The following is a 19,726-nucleotide window of genomic DNA, read 5'->3' as shown; positions in this document are numbered from 1 at the left end:
ACAACTGTAAATACTGTGGCTGGCAGGGTCGCCTGGGCATGGCAGGCTGTCTGAGGCTGACAGGGTTCCCGGGGCTCAGTGACTGCTGATGGTCGCTTGGTGATGAGACTGGTGGGAAGGGGGAACTGAGGCGCGGTGGGTAGCGGATAGGGTGCTTAGAGGTTGACAATGGTACTGTGACCAAACAATACTTTGAGGCTGACGTGATTGGAGACTGACGTGGTGCTGTGGCTGAAAGGGTGCTTGGAGGCTGCCAGAGTGTGGGAGTGAAAGGGGCAGGGCTGACAATATGTTTGGAAGCTGACAGGGAGCTGTTACTGACAAGTGCTGTGGCATAAACTGTGTGTTATGTGTGCAGGTGGTGGCAGCCGGGTTAATATGCTGACAGAGTGCTATTGGTGACTGGGTGCGGTGCAGTCAAGGTCTTCTGCTGACAGGTACTGTCGCTGACAGAGTGCTGTGTGTGCAAGTGCCGGCCAGCCATGGTGCTTAAACAGTGTGCACAAAGCGAGTTTAGTTAAATGAGCGGAAAGAAAAAAAAACTCGGAGCAGAGTTCAAAAGGGCACGGCTCTCTGCTTTCGTTCTGTTTAAATAAGGCTCTGCTCCCATTCCATTTAAAAGTCAAAAAGTCCGCGGCCCGAATGATGAAGACGTGTCATGAGAGTAAAATTAGCAAAATGAACTTACTCACAGTAGAAGTTCAATCTCACAAGATGAAAGCGCACTGTATTCAAGCGTAAGCGAGTCAGAATTGGCACCTCGTTGTATGGTGGTAGCTTGTGGAGCGAAATCCCATCCTTCTGTCGCCAATGAAATGATGACTTGAACACGGTGATTGTAATGTAGATTTATTCTCGGACACAGAGAGCCGTCCCTTGCATCACCAGACGAGGAAACCAACTGACAGTAAAGAACATTGAGCACACAGAATTCATCAACACTCTAAATGACCTAACAAGGTTCCACATAAGACCTAATACCATGACATCACCACACACTGTTTAGTAGTAGGGGAGGTGCGGCTGTTGTTGCCGCGACCCCTTCCCTTATTATTGTTGCCTCTGTATCCTCCGTAAAAATATCCTTTGGGGATGTTTGAGTGGGGCTTTTGCAGGAGGAAGAGGGCTGTTCTGAACCCGTGGTTTTTGAAAGAGAAAGAGCTGCGAAAAGAGCCTCTAGGGGAAAGGAACTGTAAGGCCCCCATAGACTTAGCAGTCTCTGTGTCCTTTTTCAACTTTTCTAGGGATGTGTCAACTGTAGGCCCGAAAAGATGCTAGTGATCAAACGGCTGGTTTAAAATAGCAGTCTGAACCGCCTTGCTCCTGTGTCTGCACAACACATCTAGTATTGATTGCGCGAGATGTGGTATCGGCTGCATCCAACGCACATTTTATTGAGGTGTTGGTAATCAATTTGCCCTCCTTGAGAAGATCGTTGGCCTTTTGCTTGTACTGGTCAGGAAGGTGTTCAATGAGCTTTTCAAGCTCGTCGTAGTGGGCTCTGTCGTATCTGGCCAATAAGGCTTGGGCATTGGCGATACGCCAATGGTTTGCAGCCTGTGATGCGATATGTTTCCCTAATGCGTCAATTAATTTGGATTCCTTATCAGGGGGTGGGGTGTCGCCTGTACCCTGTGAGTTTGCCCGCTTGCGTGCATTAGTTACCACAAGGAAATCCAAGGGGATCTGACCTTTAATATAAATTGGGTCATTAGGAGTTGCCTTGTATTTTTTATCCACCCTGGGGTTGAGAACCCTGGCTCTGATTGGGTCGTTAAAAACATCTGGGGCATGTTTTATCAAGCCTTTTAACATTGGCAGGGTGCTCGTTTTTTGCGAGGGTGCGAAGGTTTCTAGCAAAAAATCTTTTTCTGGGGGGTTGGAGTGTAAGGGGACTCCATGGTATTGGGCAGCTCTGGTGATTTGTTGCGCGAACCCAGTGTTGGTGACGGCTTAGATGGATAGACATCCGGGTCATTATGTGAGTCAGGTTCTGTATTGCAGTCCTTCCAAGGGTCTACGTTATGTGGGATGGTATGTGAATCATCATTATCATCCCCCTGTGAATCTGTATCCCCACCTACGTCATCGTCAGTATCTGATGTCTAAGGTGAAACTATAGGTTCTGGGAAGTGTGGAGGAGATATTAGTAAGTGTGGATTAGCTGGAGGAGGAGAAGGAGGTGGGGAGGTGTTAGTGCCCATGTCCTGTCTCTTGGGAGGTATTGAAGGGTCCTCTAAAGTGTCCAATTTCCTCTTTTTTGGACGCTTGTCAACTAGTTTGCCCATGTTTGGATCAATAAACAAAGTCTTTTGTTTTGGGTCCGAAAAATCAGGCTGAGTGGGCAAAATGTCTTTGTTCGGTGCCTTAGATTTCAGAACCGAGCCTTCCTTGGATGGAGTCTGTGAGTGTTTTTTTCTGCTCCGAGGCTTTTTTGGGCTCTGATGACTTTTTGGAGTCCAAAGCCTTTTTCGGCTTCTAAGATTTCTTTGGTTCTGAGTCTTTGTCTTTATGCTTCGAAGCAGAGAGCTTCAGCGTCGACGAAGAGTCTTTGCCCTGTGGCTTCGGTGCCGGGCAGGACTGCCCGGCACCGTAATGGTGTTGACTCGAGCCCGAGTCGCAAGGCGTATATTTTAGTTTCAGAGCCGGACCCAAGGGCGGGGCGTCCGAAGTATGTTGTCGGTGTCAACCCGAGCCGGAGGGCGAGAGAGTTACTGGGGCCTTCCATTTGTTTTTGGGGAGAGGGGTTTTGGTACACAGACTGCTGAGCCGGGGTGATTGTCTCCTCTTCAGGGTTGGAGTCATCAGCTTTGGAGAAGTAGATGTCTTCTTCGTCACCGGATTGTTCCGACTGGATTTCGGGATCTGCTCTGAAGACGTCAGGAATCGAGCTGCTTCCGCGAGACATTTCGTAACATCGAGCCCGACGATCACAGATGGTTTTCTTCGACCTGAACGATGCATAGGCCTTGCAGTTCTTTTCTTCGTGCTCCGGGGAGAGGCAGAGATTGCACACCTCGTGCAGGTCTGTGTGTGGGAACTTAGCACCACACCCGTGGCATTTTTTTGAAAGGAGTCCTTTCCATTGACTGCAGGCGTGGTAGGGGAAGGAGAGGCCAAACGGCCATCGTTGAAAATGGAGGTTGAGAAGTTTGTTTTGAAGATGCGTGTCGAAAAGGGGAACGCGATCAAGACAATACCGTTGAGTGGAGAGAATTGCGCGTCAAAGGGGGATTCGAAACCGATATCAACCCGGAGCACAGCAATGTACATCCGAACCCGATGGCGGAAAAAAACAATGCACAGATGCAGTCGATGCCCATGCGCACTATCGTCCTAGGGAGGAGTCACCTACCTCGTGACTACAAAAACAAACTGCAAACATCTGAGCCCAACACCAGATGGCGATCTATGCAAAAGTATACAATCTGTAGCTCATATGCCTCAAACACCTAGATCAAGCAACAACGATTTTTAATCTGAAAAATAATTCCCAAACAGCTTTTAAATTATCAGCAAAAACTGGGCAGTGACACTCAAAATCGTGACAAATGAGTAATACTAATGTATGTAGGAGTCACAAGTCACAATGATGTTGCCAAGAGCTCACATTTCCCTTCCCTAAGTCAGATGATTGCTCAAACACAGAGGCTCCTTCTCTGGCAAAAAATACTGTTGGATAATTATAGTGATTATGAAGTTTAACAGTAAATGTGAGAATGGTCTTGATTTTACAACAAGTTCTAATTAGAGAGGGCACATGTACAACTAAATGTTATTGCATAAATACATAGGTGCACTGGCATACAGTGGATGTTTACGTCATACTGAACCATATCAGGCTCTTACCTGATGGCCTGCATCGGCCGATGCCAGGGCTTCTTGGAGCACACCCGCACATAATCTTTTTTATTAATGTTTTCCAGGAATTTCACATACAGACGCTGGTACCTGTTTTTAGCATCACCAAAATATCCCAAATACTGTGGATGGAAACAAAAAAAGAGCATTGAAGCTAACAAGTGGCATAAGAAATTAGTTCCTTACCTGTAACTCTAGTTCCCTAGCTTTGGTATCTTTCATATATTTGGATGCTTGAATCATTCCCTGTCGTCAAGCTTGGATGCTTGAATCATTCCCTTTTGCCAAGCTGTTGTCAAGCTTAATTAGCAGTAGACGGTGTTGAAATAGCCATAGGTCTTGATAACAATGTTTGTTTGGTAGAACATCCACCTCATGTGAAGCAAACGGAGCTTCAGCCATTGAGGTGGAAGTGTCAGCTCTCCTACTCCCCCAAGAGGCCATCATAGCTCAGAATTCATAGCACAAGTGTGAAAAGAGAACGCAATGAATAAGCCTTTGACCGAAGTGGAGGGAGAGTCACATGTGAATATATGAAGGATATCAATGCTGGAAACCTGGAGCTACAGGTAAGAAACTAATTTCTTCTCCAGCACTAATTCGTTCATATATTCACATGCTTGATTCAGAATAGGAAGCAGTACAAAACAATTATAATAAATATAGGAAAGCGGGAAGCAGGCTCAATTTTATTTAAACAGGTTTTGGAGGACTCCCTGCCCCATGGCCTGTCCGGCTTCTGCGTTCACATGAAGGAAGTAGTGCTTTGTGAAAGTGTGCCCGCTCCTATAAGTAGCTGCACGGCAAATGTCTTGGAAGGGTACACCAACGAAGAGTGCAGAAATCGTAGCCATGCTCCTGGTGGAATGCTACCTCACTTTTTCCTAGAGTGGGCACTTGTTATGCTATGTTATGTTGAGTTGTATAGTGCACTAATCACCCAAGAGGGTATCTAGGTGCTTGGGCAGGTGTGTGGTCCCCAAGGAACTCATTCGAAGAGCCAGGTCTTCAGCTTCTTGTGCAACTCAAGAAGTGAGGAGGAGGCTCTGGTGTGATTAGGGAGGTCATTCCATGTCTTGGGTCTTACGATGCAGGAGAATGAGCGACCTCCAGTTTTTCTTTTGCGGATGCAGGGAGTGTGTGAGAGTGAGGCATAGTGTAGGTGTCTGATGGGTTTGTGAAAGTGTATGCGGCTCTTCAGGTATACTGGTCCTGTGTTTTGTAGGGCTTTGTATATGTGCGTGAGAAGTTTGAATTGGCTGCTCTTGTAAATGGGGAGCCAATGCAGCTTCCTGAGATGCGGTGTGATGTGGGGGCAGCATGGGACGTCGAGTAGGTGTATTGCAGCGGTGTTCTGGATGGCCTGGAGACTGTGTAGGAGTTGTTTGGAGATTCCGGCATAGAGAGTGTTGAGTCCAGCCTGGTGAGTGCTTGCGTTATGGTCCATTTGGTGTTTCGAGGCACCCATTTAAAGATCTTTTGCAGTATGCATAGGATGTGTAAGCAAGATGAGCACACTGCGTTGACTTAAGCCATCATGTTGAGCTTGTCATCAAGGATGTGCCCAAGATTCCTTGCATGGTCTGTGGGTGTTGGTCCTAGCACAGACAGCTGCCAGGTGGAGTCTACTGGGGAATTTTTGTTGCCAAAGACCAGTACTTCAGTCTTGCTGAAGTTGGTTTGCATTCAGTCTCCTACCATGATCATGCAGTTGGTAAAGTTGATTCTGGTGGTGGTTGATTTGTCTTCCAGGGATGTTCTCAGCGTAGGAGATGATGGTGATGTCTTGTGATTGGATGATGTTGACAAGCGATGTCATGTATATGTTGAAAAGGGGGAGGTTGAGGGACGATCCCTCTGGGACTACGCATATCAGTTCCTTGGTCTCCGATGTGAAGGGTGGCAGCCTGTGAGGTAGGAATAGATCCATTTAAGAGTGGATCCTTGTGTGCCAATCTCGTGGAGTATTCTGATGAGGGTGTTGTGGGAAACTGTGTCGAAGGCCACGGTGAAATCGAGCAGGATGAGGGCCGCTGTTTCTCCACGTACAGGATAATTCAAATGTTGTCAGTGTCCGCGATGAGTGCCATTTCAGCGCGGTGGTTCTTTCTGAATCCTGATTGAGTGTTGTCTAGAAAATGATGGAGTTTGAGGTGGGTTGCGAGTTGCTTGTTGATGGACTTCTCTTTGTCTGGATAGGTGAGCAGGGAAATGGGGAGGGTTGTTGCTGGGGCTTCTTGAGGAGGACATTGGTTTCTGCAAGTTTCCATTCATCTGTAAAAGTGGCAAACGTAATGGAGGTTGTTGATGATGTGCATCAGGGAGGTGCTGATTGGTGATATTCCCAGATTGTAGATGTGGTGGGAGCATGGGTTGCCACTGTGTCGTTTCTGGTGATTGACGTCTATTCAGTCAGGTGGCCATCTTTGTTGGTGGTGGGTAGGTTAGAAATAAATTCTCTAAGATTGGGTTGGTGTGCAAAGTTGCTGTAGAAGTTTGCGATTTTGTGGTAGAAGAAGTTGGAAAGGTTGTCGCAGAGTTGTTGAAAGGTAACAATGTTGACGACAGAGGCTGAGGGCGAAGTGAAATCCTTGACAATCGAGAAGATCTCCTTGCAGCTGTTGGAACTTCCTTCGATGCTTTCCACTAGAGCTTGGTGTCTCTTATTTGCTGGTGATGGCTGAGGGAGCTGATCCAATTTTTCTCTGTAATTTTGCCCCAGCTGTGACTTGGAATGCTGAACCTGGTAGGGGTGTTCACTTGAGGTGTGTTGATTTGAAAGTGTATGATGGAGTGGTCGGTCCATGTGAGCGGTGCAGTGAAGTTGTATTTGTTGCTGGCACTTGTGGTGAAGATGGGATCCAGTGTGTGTCCTGCAATATGTGTTGGTTCTGAGACGAGCTGGGTGAGTACAGCGTTACTCATATTTTCAAAATTTGCAGTGGAGCAGGGGTCATTTCGGTCTTCTAGGTGAAAGTTGTGATCACCGAGGACAATGTAGGCTCTAGAGTCGATGGTACGCAGAGCAACGAAGTGGGTGATAAAGTTGGTAAAGGTGTCTCATGGTCCAGGTGGACGGTAAGCAAGGGTTCCGTTTTCGGAGATTTGCAGCATGAAGCGCAGGTGTTTCATGAAAGGTGTGACCATCTCTGTAGATGTGCATTTGATAGATTCCTTGTAAAATATAGTGAATCCTCCTCATGACTTGTGAAGGCGTTCCTGTAAAGTGATCTTGTAGCCCACTGGGATATCGGGAGCAGATGAGGGGTTGAGCCAGGTCTCTGATGAAGAGGATGTCGGGTGTTTCACTGCTCAGCAGGTCCCATATTTCGGTAGTGTTTCTGCTGAGAGATCATGTGTTGAGAAGCATGCATGCGAGTGGGTGTTGATGTGCAGGTTTGCTGTGGCATGTGGTATAGGATGGGCATGTAGGTGCTGTTGGTACCTGTATGGCATGTGTGTTGTTAATATTTGCGTGGGGGGGTGGGTAGGTGGCTGCTGGGGAACCAGCAGTGGGTGCAGGTGCAATCTCCTACTGTGGTGTGAGGCACAGCGTAGCAGCAGTTGAGGGAGTGGCGTCCAGGGTCTAGCTACCTAAGGAGTGCTGAGAAGTATTGCCAGGGTTCCTGATGCTGGGCATGGTCCAGGGCACGGTCCAGGGCACAGACGGTGGGGGGGATTTGGAAAGAAAGAATGTAGCATGACAGATTCATTCAAGTGAAAGTCAGGAGGAACCTTGGCTACAAATTTAGGGTTCGTCTCTAGTTCTTGATAGTGTATGCTTGCATCTCTCCTACCCTCCTTAGTGATGTAAGCACTAGAAGAGGGTTTCCGTTATATTAACTTTAGATGGGATCTCACGATTGGATCGAATGGAGGCAGCAAAAATTGACTCAGGACAGTGTTGAGCTACCAGAGCATCGAAGGGTGCAGTACAGGTGGATACACTTAAAGGAGTCCCTTCATAAACTCTTTTATGATTCTCTGAGAGAAAAAAGTTGATGAAGTGATATCATTTTGTTTCTTTGTCACATTGGATAAAATCAGAGTTAAAAACAGATAAAACCACATATTTACAACAATATTTACAAAAAATACAGAGTAAGACTTTATTATAAATTAAAACATTCTTAATTCATAGCTATTTACAAATGAAATCAACACTAAGAACCACCTCTATCTCAGACAATCCAATCCCGAGGTCAAGCTGTTTCTAAACATTTCGAGACAGAGAATACTATGTAAGGACTAGTGTCAGATTCACACATCCTCAGTGATTCTTTGTATCATCTAGTTCCCACCAAGCAACAAAGTGGTACAGTCTATCCAGTTCTCTGTATTGAGTAGGTTGCGCAAAAGAATAATAAGTGCTCCTCGCTTTTTTTAGTTAATTGTCATGCAGGATACTGATTACCTTGAGTGATTATGCCCACCACCTGCTAGTAAAGGAGGCTAACTGAAGAGTTCCCAGCCTCAACGTAATGTGCAAACATCTTGTTGAAGGAGGATTGAAGTGATACAGGAACTCTTTGAATCTTGGGCCTGAATTGACCGACTACCCTAGTATGGGTCCATTTGCTAATTCTCCCACTCACAATACCAAACTCTTTCTTTCACGGTATTTACATGTGATGGAAGAAATCAAGGTGGTGTTTTACCAGTAGTCTACCAAACCAAGGGTTGTCTGGGAGGTCTTACTGTACCTCAGCCAATAGATCCTAAATGTCGGGGGTCTCAATAAAATATCACACACACCCTTCCTGGTGGTTCCAGCTCATCTGTGGACCAAATGCATAAACATTTTAGTTTTAATACTAGGCTCAGTCCCAATAGGTGTACTTTTGGAGAGCCTCATTAAAGATCTTAATGGTTTATTTCCAGCGGCCCCAAGAACATGAACATTACAATCCCCCATAATTCTGAATCATAAAGGACTACACTAACTGATTTCACTCTATACATTTTGATGGCTGGTGACACTAGGGGACCTTTAGAGCACCTGGCGAACCTGGTAATTGCAGAAGATCTATAATTCAACAAAGTGCTGTTCTGTGAGATCTGCAAAATCCATGACTGGGAGTCAGATAGCCTGACTCCTAGGTAGTCAGATTCTGTCACTCTCCAACCAGTTTCACCTAACATTAGTTTTTCAGTTCTTCTAAATCTTGAATTTGCTGCCAAGGATGAATATTTTAGAAGTAAGTGATTAAGTGTGGGTGTTTATCTGTGTGCAGAAGATGTTGTCGACTTGGCCTTGATGAACTTCCTAATTGTGGAAGTCTGAAATATTTTAACAAGGAGTGTCCACCTGTATGTTTTGGAGTCCTGGCTGGTGGTCTACGGCAATGTTGACTTAGTGAGAAATCGCCCAGTCCCATAGAATCTGAGTCCAGGACAAAATTTCCTCCCCATGCTTGGCTATCTAATACATGGATGTTGTACCATATTTCCTGATGAGGACTGCTAGGCCTGCCAGTCTTGATAGGAACACCTGTAAGCCTGGTCTTATAGCTCTGAGTTCTACCACTTTGATGTGAACCACCTTTTCTCTTTCTGACCAGAAGCCTTTGGTCAACAGCTCTTACAGGTGAACTCCCAGCCGTTTATGGATGCATTTGTAGTTCGCATTACTCAGTCTTATAAAGGCTCAACAGTGAAGCTTGCTTTCAGATTGGCAGGAAATCTCCACCACAATAGTGCTCATTTCAGTCGTCTTGTGACTCGTACTGTCATCCAATGAGCCATCTATGTGTTTCCACAGTATATCCAGTTCTTGTTGGACGGATCTCATTCGAAGCCTTGTAACAGGAATGACCCCAATACAGGATATAAGGCCAAGTAAAGATTTCTACTGTGTGGCCATGATTGATTGTCTCCCAATAAATAGAGAGAAGCCCCACGTACCAAAGGGACAGGGCGTTACTTAGTCAACAAATAAAATATTTGTTAAACAAATCATCTTAAATATACCGCAAACCATTCATAGCAATCATATAAAAAACCCATATACCTATATTTGCAATGCCACAAGACAACCACTGACTAATAATGGAATGCCACCTATATTTTATTAAAGAAATGTTGGAGCCATTAAAAAAAATTAATTATACAGAATTCATAAATCTTCATATTATAAAAAATATATATCATTATACAATTTCATGTATTACAGAGACAGCATATCAATTAATCAAGAGGGAGATGCACAAATTCATCAAGTATAAAAAACAAACATATATATATATATATATATATATATATATATATATATATATATATATATATATATATATATATATTCTTAAAATAGTACATACACAATATCCACGTATTAAAAACAATAAAAAATGTGTAGTCTAGAAGAAAGATAAAACAAAAGAAGAAGAGAGAGAGGCAGACAGCAAATGCGACAGTACACTTATTAGTGGTTCGTGGACTAATCCATGTAATGTAAAAAACCTCAAATTCCAGACATGTATGCAGTCAAAATGTTTTTATCACATGACTGGCCGGTACACTGGATTTAGTTTATCCCAAGCGTCGGCGAGTTTCGGAGGTGCTCGCAGAGAAATGGCCACCTTCATAAAGACAAATATAATGTGCCTCTCCTTTTAGACTCTTCAAATAAATACCCAAGCAACTGTGGAGAGTATCCTAAAGGCTTAAATAGTCCTTGTAGGGAAAAGGGTCCACCGTTTACTACAGGGATACCATCATTGCATTTGAAAAATCCAGTCGAAAATGTTTCTATTCATTTGTGCCCAAGGATTCCAGTTCTGTTTACACTGTCCCCTCTTTATGAGTGGATATTCCAAGATCTCAAACCGCGGGACCAACAATCTCCCGAAAGCATTTAGATTCTATAGTGTTTTCCAATCCTTCGGCGTCCATGCGTCTGATCTGGTAGTGTTGTAGTGCTAGCACATTTCCACTTATAACAAGGGACAGTGTAAACAAATTGACCTTGAATCCATGGGCATAATTGAATAGAACATTCACAACGGGATTTTTCAATTAGAATGATGGTATCCCTATAGTAAATGGTGGACCCTTTTACCTACAAGGACTATTTACGCCTGTAGGGTACTCGCTTGCTTGGGTATTTCAGATGACTGGTTGAACAATTATTTTATTTGGTTACAAAAAGGAATTTATCTTCTTCTTTGACCGTGATTGATTGTCTGCCATGGCCTGAAGCTTTATCACTCTTTTCAGTGACTGAAATGGCTTCCCAACTGTATATTAAGTATCGCTCCCAAGAATTGAATCTTTGTGTGCGGCTCTAAAGAAGAGTTCTCATTGTTTAGATGTAGACACAAACTCTTATAGAGGCTGATGCAGGTGATAGTAGAAGCCTTTGCATCTTTCGACGGAGCACTGATGAAGCAGTCATCCAAGCATGTGTATACTTGGTGACCCTATCTTCTGAGGAAGGCACCAACTGGTGCTTGGCACTTGGTAAAGATCCAAGGTTCTGATCTGAGGTTAATTTGAAGCACCTACAATTGGTACTGCTGCCTCGAGAGGGAGGTCCATCCTGTGTTTTCGGTGGATAGGAATATGGAAATACACATCTTGAAGGCCAGGGACGGTAAGTAATCTCCTCCCTGGATCATAATGAAAACCTCTTGAAGCATAGCCAACAGGAAATATGGCTTCTTCAAAAAATCGTTCAGTTGTCTGGGGTCCAGGATCTGTCTCCGTGGTCCTGTTTCATTTCTTATCAGAAAAAATCTGGAATACAATTACTGGCTTCTATTGAATTTGGGGACGTTTTTCTATAGCCCCTTTGAGGAGGAGGTGGAGAATTTCACGTTGCTGCTCCCGCAAGTGGAGATGATGTTCTTTTCGGGTGGGTGGGCACGTGGTCTTTTTACAAATTGCAACGTATGTCCTCTTTGGACCAACTGCGGCACCAATTTGTCTGATGTTATTATCTCCCATGCAAGGGCAAAGTAGGAAATACCCTCCCACACATACTTATTTGGATTGAGATGTAAAGGGGAGTAGCAGCTGAGCAAAGTCAAGCTCTCTTTTGGTTTTCATTGGGTGTGATGGAGAGGGGCTTCTCAGCAGTCTTCGATATTCCAGTCTTTGGTTGCATTTGGGAATATATCCTTGATTATAACGAGTTTTCGGCTGGAGGTATCATGGTCAAATATTGATTGAATCCTCTGCTGTAGGCTTGGGACCTGCATGAACCACAGAAAGTGGCTGAGCAAGGCTGTCGATATTGCAGTACTCCTAGTGATTTTACTGTACCTGTTTCCGTCTTGATCATTTGGCGAGCCTCATCCACTTGTTTGCCAAACAGAGTGTGGCCATCAACATCATGTCACGGATCTTTGACTGTACCCAAGGACATACGGCTGTGCATCTGAGCTAACCATGTCTCTTAAAACAGTTGCCCCGGCTATCTGATAGACGCCTGCCTTCAGGACATCTACTGCTGCATCAATGACGGCTGCCAATGTTATTGCCCCTTCCATGAGAATTGCCATAGCAGCCACTTTTTTTTCCTCTGGAATGACCGTTAGCAGTTGTGAGATGTCATGCCACATTTGGCGATCATAACGTCCTAAAATCACTAGAACATAATCTGCCTTAACAGATATTGCCCAATTTAGCTAATTCTGTGGCCCAAATTGCCTATTCGTCAGCTGTTTCCATCTGGAGGAGCAGACGATGGTGTAATAGGGTTCTTTGTTCTACGGTAGGCTGCTAATGTTATTACAGAGTCCATTTGAGGGAAGCCGGTAAGAAAAACTGAGCCAAATCCAGGATCCTGAACATTTTCTCCAGTCGTGGTATTACTGCTGAAACTTCAATTTGAATCCTTCTGACGAGGAATAATCTAGTTTAGGTATGGATTATATAGTTTTGTGTGGCTGTTACTTAAAATCACAAAGGAAGCATTGTTGTTCTACTAAAGGTATCTGTAAATGAAACTTTTTAGCTGCTCTTTCCATCAGAGAATGAAAGCGAGCAATTTCTTCTGGGGGAGAATCTGGATGGTAGGGTGGATTGTCATCCTCCTAGGGAATAACGTAGTCCTGCCATTCATCATTACTTCTATCATCCCCCAGCAGACGTTCACCTTTCTCCTCATTCCTATCTGAAAACACAGTCATGTTAGTCTTCCTCTCCATGTCCTTAGGATTTGGCAAGATAAGAAGTTTGGGGACTGTTCTTGGATATCGCCCCCTTGGAGGTAGAGGAGGTGATGGAGCCAAAGGTAGCCGAGGAGGTGTAGATAGAAGATGTGGTGAAGGAGGCAGTACAGTAGGTAAAGCAGGCACCATGGGTGGAACAGGCATAGGTTGTCTCTTAGGGTGCTGAAGCAGTAACCTTTGGACTCCAACACCGCCGCCCGAAACCTCACACAGTTGATCAGCAACTGCACCGACACCCTCGCCCGTATCAAGAACCCTCCGAACAAGCACAACAGCGACTCCCTCGCGGTCTTCTTCTACCGCAAGATCGCCGACATACACGACAGCTTCGCAAACCAGACGCCTCCACCAGCCGCAGAACCAACGCCCACCACCGCCCTCCTCAGTCGCTGGATCCCCGTCAACACCGAAGACATCACCCAGATCATGAACACCATCCTCTCCGGCTCTCCATCCGACCCCTGCCCTCACCACATCTTCAACAAAGCAGACACCATCATCGCACCCCACCTCCGAGACATCATCAACAGCTCCTTTGAATCTGCCACCTTCCCTGAGAGTTGGAAACACGCTGAAATCAACGCCCTCCTTAAGAAGCCGACAGCAGACCCCAAGGACCTCAAGAATTTCCGGCCCATCTCCCTGCTCCCCTTCCCGGCGAAGGTCACCGAGAAAGCAGTCAACAAGCAACTGACCAACTTCCTCGAAACCAACGGCTCCCTCGACCCGTCCCAGTCTGGCTTCCGCAGCAACCACAGCACCGAGATCGCCCTCATCGCAGCCACCGACGACATCAGAACCCTGCTCGACAACAGAGAAACCGCAGCCCTCATCCTCCTAGACCTCTCAGCTGCCTTCGACACGGTCTGCCACCGCACCCTAAAAACACGTCTCCACAACACAGGGATCCAGAGAAAGGCCCTGGACTGGATCTCCTCCTTCCTCACCGACAGAACCCAGAGAGTCCGCCTACCCCCGTTCCACTCAGAGGCCACCAAGATCATCTGCGGCGTACCCCAAGGCTCATCACTCAGGCAGACGCTCTTCAACATCTACATGAGACATCGTCTGCGCACACGACCTCAACATCATCTCCTACACCGACGACTCCCAGCTGATCTTATCCCTGACCAGAGACCCAGTCACCGCCAAATCCAACTTCCAAGAAGGAATGAGGGCCGTCGCCGAATGGATGAAGATCAGCCGCCTGAAACTGAACACAGACAAGACGGAGGCCCTCATCCTTGGACCATCCCCCTCCGCCTGGAACGACTCCTGGTGGCCCGCCGCCCTGGGCAGAGCACCGACACCCACCGACCACGCACGCAACCTAGGGTTCGTCCTGGACTCATCGCTCACTATGACCAAGCAAGTCAACGCCATCTCCTCCTCCTGCTTCAACACCCTCCGCATGCTACGAAAGATCTTTAAATGGATCCCCACGGAAACAAGAAGGACTGTCACCCAAGCCGTCGTCACAAGCCGGCTCGACTATGGCAACGCACTCTATGCAGGGACAACGGCCAAGCTACAGAAAAGACTGCAACGCACACAGAATGCCTCTGCACGCCTCATCCTGGACATCCCCCGTCACAGTCACATCACCGCTCACCTGAGAGAACTGCACTGGCTCCCAGTAAACAAGAGGATCACGTTCAAGCTCCTCAACCACACACACAAAGCGCTCCACAACGCCGGACCCGAATACCTCAACAACCGCCTCTCGTTCTACGCCCCGACTCGCCAACTCCGCTCAGCCAGCCTCGCCCTCGCCACCGTACCACACACCAGAAGAACAACAACAGGCTGCAGATCTTTCTCCTACCTCGCCGCCAAGATCTGGAACTCCCTCCCCACCCACCTCCGACTGACCCAAGACCTTCTCACCTTCAGGAGACACCTCATGACCTGGCTGTTCGAGCAGTAGCAGCACCCCCCACCCCACCCTCAGCGCCTTGAAACCCTCGCGGGTGAGTAGTGCGCTCTATAAATATATTGATTGATTGAAATGTGTCCATCCTTAGCTGAAGCGTGAATAAGAAAGCTACAGACAACTGTAAGACTTCTTACTCGCAAATGTAACAAGGAGGTATAAAGGAACATTGATTGTTTAATGTATAATCCTGCTGCTACCCATACTCTTGGTAAGGTTACTTCTCAACCATTACACTCTGAAAATCTGGGACATGGTGTACATCCAATTGCACAGCAGTCTCCTGGATGATATCGCTGACATTTTCCTCTAATTCTGAGTCTACTATTTGTGATGGTAAACTTGCAGTCAGCAAATGTCAACGATGTAGCTGAGGCTGTTGATGTCACAAGTGTCAACTGCGGTACCAGGGAAATACTTGGAGAAACGATCAATGGGCGGTAGTCGCTGAGGGCACATCGATAGGATCGCCAACACAGATTTCACTCATGATCTTTGATGGGATTTCTATTGACGGGAAAGTTCTCTTCTTGAATGAAGGTTTTTCCTCACAGGACTGAGATTTCTGGGCATTATTTGCCCTATGAGGTATTCTCTCCTTCGGGAGTGTTTTTCTGATGAAATTCCAGTTTATTTTCAGTGAGGAGGAGGTGGCTGAAGGTGCTTTTCTGTATGAATCCAGCTTAGAAAACTGCAGGTCACCTTCTCTGTGCTGTCTTCCTGGAAGTGCTTTGTGATAACTTTTCACAGAATCATCCCTTAACAATCGGGCGTCCCCCTTACAAGGATGGTATTACTTTCCAGCAGATTTCGTGCTAAACTCCACTCGCTGTCTCAAAGTCTTCAAGGAAAGGTTTTACATATATCACAGCGCAAAGCCTTGTGAGATAAAGACATTAAATGCATTGTTCATTTGGATCATCAATGTATATCTTTTTATGTTCACAGGTAGTGCGGGATTTGAATAAGGATTTCTTGTCTTGGTCAGTAATGGTGACACTTGGTGATAAAGAAAGAAAGCTTCTACCTGGCCAAGAAGAAAGGATTTACCTTGAAAACAACTCACAATTCTCTGGCAGCTGAAGGTAGTGTTGGTTCAGTCCCAAGGTACTCCAGAAGAAAAATGCTACTTACATAGTATGCATCTGTTCTTGGCATGTAGAACTGTAGATTCACATGCTTTGCATAGCCCCCCATCTAGTGTTCGGTCCGGATGTTTGAACTTTGTTTTTCTTCGAAAAAGTCTTTTTTTGTCACGAGGTAGGTGACTCCTTCTTTCGGTGATAGTGCCCATGGCCATCGACTCAATTGTTACGATTGTTTTCCCGCAGAGGGTGATAATGGAGTTAGTGAGAGTAGTAGAAAGAGATGTCCATGTATATATGTATCTAAGTAAGATTTCACTGCAACAGGTATAGGTACCCGGGGAGGCTAGTGGGCGCATTTGAATCTACAGCTCTACATGCCAAGAACAGATGCATACTGGGTAAGTAGCATTTTCCGTTCGAGGCATGTGAGCTGTAGATCACATGCTTTGCATAGACTATATAGCAGTTATCTCCCAAAGCGGTGGCTAACCTGTAGCAGTTGAAGTCGTTTGAAATAGTGTACGTAAAACTGGTATTAGGATAAGGTCACAGAGGTTAGAGCAGTGCTCTACCTGGGGCCTCCCTCATATCTTCGCCTCTAGGGGGAGTAGAAGAGATGGCACTTCCACCTCACTGGCTAAAGTTCAGGTTGCTTCAAATTAGGTGGATGTGTTACTAAAAAAACACTGTTGTTAAGGCCTATGGACATTTTAACACTGTGTACTTCTACAGAGGATTCCAAACCGGCCGACGGGAAATAATTCAAGCATGTGAATATATGAAAGATCCAATGCTGGAGAAGGTATATCTTTCCTGTTCAAATCCAAGACACAAAAAAGAACAAACAGAGGAGCAGTAAAATGGAGACACTTACGTTACTAGTCGCACAGAATTGGCGCTGTCCATCTTTGATCTCAGGTGTGAATTTCTGCAATAGGGCTTTCTGCACCCGCCAGATGGGAGGTGGTTCTCGTCCTGTGTGTAGAGCGAGCTATAGAGGAGCGCAGAGAAAGGACAATAATTCTATAATATAATTAAAGCTAAAAAGAACCCTATGCAATAAATTCATTACTCTAATCATGTTTTTTTACACCAGTTACCAATGCAATTTCATTCTAGATACACTATGCTTTGCTACATTGTCCATTACCACCCACAAGCTATTCCCACATACTCTGCATGGTGTAGGTACTTCTAATTATGCTGGAGCTGTGACAAAAGGTCTAGGATTGTGGTCAGTTAAGAGTTCTTTTAGTGTCAGTAAAGTTTGTGTTGATGGGGTCACTACTGTACTGCAAAGGCGATCACACACTTGTATGACCTGCAACTACAGTGTGGTAGAATCAAACGCTGCTCTCAACCTGTTCCAAATAATAACAAAACCACAAATGTTACAAAACATGTGCATACCCAAGTTCAATAAAGTATTGCCAGAGCAGGTAGAGTGGATCCTTGCAATAGGGGAGGACTTAGAATAAGGAGTAATAAAGTCACTACAAGGTTAACTTTTATTTACGCAGTTATGGGGATATCCCTAACTCGCCTCAACCGATAGACTTCTAACAGCCAAGGCTAATCAGGGTTGAAGACAGAAAAGGCTTACGCAAGAACTAAAGCATACCTTTTCAAAGGAAAACCAGCCACATTTACCAAATGTTTCTGGATGCGGCATCCAAACTGTGTCATCCACTCTGCCTCAATACAGATTTCGTCTGAATGGGAAAGGGCCCTGGAAAGCAGCGCTTTATTAATGGGGAATTGTCTCAAGTTAGTCTCCTTTTGATATATTTTTATTGAAAATTTCAGGAGATAATGAATGGGATAATGCATGTGACAATGATAACTTCGACAATATCAAATAATCTATTGTAAAATGGCCCTATAAGGTCACAATGAAACATTTCAAAGAGAAAGACAGGTTATTACAGTTCAAATTCTGGTTCCACTGCTAAAAGTGTAAACCTGACAACTTAGGGCAACCTTTCAGAGAAGTACACACATTATTGGGATGAGCTATGGGAGTGGGGATTTGAAGGGGAAAGAAGGTGCACTGATCCTTGTAGCAGGTATTCATGTGTAAGGAGCCATTTTAAAGACCTAGCAACACGGGGCAAAGAGAGGAGGCCTGGGTAGGGAGGAAGAGGATACTGCACAGATAAATTTGAGATATCCAACGAAGTGTCAAAGACCTGAAACTGCCCCTGTGAATGTGGCTCACTTCATCATGTAGAAAACGACTGGGGATTTTTGGAGCACAATTCAACCTCTCCTGGATGTACCTCTAACCACTGTTCCATTTGCTGGTGACACAGCCATGCGAGGGGCGAAGGTGCAATTCTGAAATGAATTCAAAGGATTTGGGGGTGCCATTCTTTACCAATTTGCCTCCCATGACTTGAGCATTCCACACCCGTAGTCTAAATGTATTACAACCACGGGGGGGGGGTAGTAAGGAAAATGCTACTTACCAGTATGCAACTGTTCTTGGCATGTAGAGCTGCAGATTCACACACTGTGCATAGATCGCCATCTGCTGTTGGGCCCGGATGTTTGCACCTTGTTGTTGTCTTGGAAGAAGTCTTTGGAAGTCACGAGATAGGTGACTCATCCTTTGGAAAATAGTGCGCATGAGCATCGACTCCATCGACAGATTTTTTTTCCGCCAAGAAGGGAAATGATGGAGTTTTGTGAGAAACAGAAATAGATGTCCATGTATGTTGTATCTAATTAAGATAATACTGGAACAGATAAAGGAAGCCGAGGAGGTAGGTGGGCGTGTGTGAATCTGCAGCTCTACATGCCAAGAACAGATGCATACTGGTAAGTAGTATTTTCCGCTCGAGGCATTTGAGCTGCAGATCACACACTGCATAGATTGCATAGCAGTACTCCTCCTTAGCGGCGACCACCAGTATCTGTTGCAGTAGTTTGAAATAGCGTTTTGAGTACAGCTTGGCCCACACTAGCTTGTTGTTTTAGATGCACATCTACACAATAGTGTTTTGTGAATGCGTGCGGTGTAGACCATGTAGCTGCTTTGCAGATGTCATCCAAGGGAATGTTCCCTAAAAATGCCATTGAAGCCCCTATTTTTCGGGTAGAGTGGGCTTTAGGAGGAAAAGATAGTGTACATTGTGCTTTGTGATAGCAAATTTGTATACATTTGACAATCCACCTTACAATCCCAGACTTTGATATGGATTGCCTTTATGTGGTGGTGAGAAGGATACAAAAAGTTGTTTTGTGAAAAGGTTTTGTTCTGTCAATATAGTAAAGGAGTGCTCTTTTTACGTCTAGTGTATGAAGAACTCTTTCTACTACTGTTTGTGGCTGCGAAAAGAACACTGGCAACTCAACAGATTGGTTGAGATGGAAGGGAGAAATAACTTTAGGAAGGAATTTAGGATTGGTCCTGAGAACCACTTTGGTATGATGTAGTTGTAAAAATGGTTCTTGAATAGTTAGTGCTTGTAGCTCACTGACTCTTCTAAGAGATGTAATGGCCACAAGGAAAGCGACTTTCCATGTAAGAAATTGTAGCTCGCATTTATGCAGAGGTTCAAATGGAGGACTCATTAATCTTGTGAGAACGATGTTGAAATTCCACACTGGGTAGGGAGGTACCCTGGGAGGAATTATTCTTTTGAGGCCTTCCATAAATGCTTTAATGG

General features: G+C 45.2%; 1 protein-coding gene across 1 annotated transcript in view; it reads right to left on the bottom strand.

The window, feature by feature from the left end:
* Positions 1 to 19,726, bottom strand: part of PRR12 (proline rich 12) — a 638,795-nt gene that overhangs the window by 273,077 nt on the left and 345,992 nt on the right. Inside the window, exons 7-8 of the mRNA XM_085616148.1 lie at positions 16,930 to 17,046; positions 3,850 to 3,983 (exon numbers count right to left, since the gene is read on the bottom strand). Coding sequence (XP_085472274.1) covers positions 3,850 to 3,983; positions 16,930 to 17,046 — 251 coding nt within the window. The remainder of the gene's footprint in view (positions 1 to 3,849; positions 3,984 to 16,929; positions 17,047 to 19,726) is intronic.

This window comes from Triturus cristatus, chromosome 7 (genome assembly GCF_964204655.1).
Source record: "Triturus cristatus chromosome 7, aTriCri1.1, whole genome shotgun sequence".
In the NCBI taxonomy this organism is placed as follows: Eukaryota; Metazoa; Chordata; class Amphibia; order Caudata; family Salamandridae; genus Triturus; species Triturus cristatus.
Note: the sequence above shows the minus strand (reverse complement) of the source record. Positions and strands in the feature narration are given on the sequence as shown.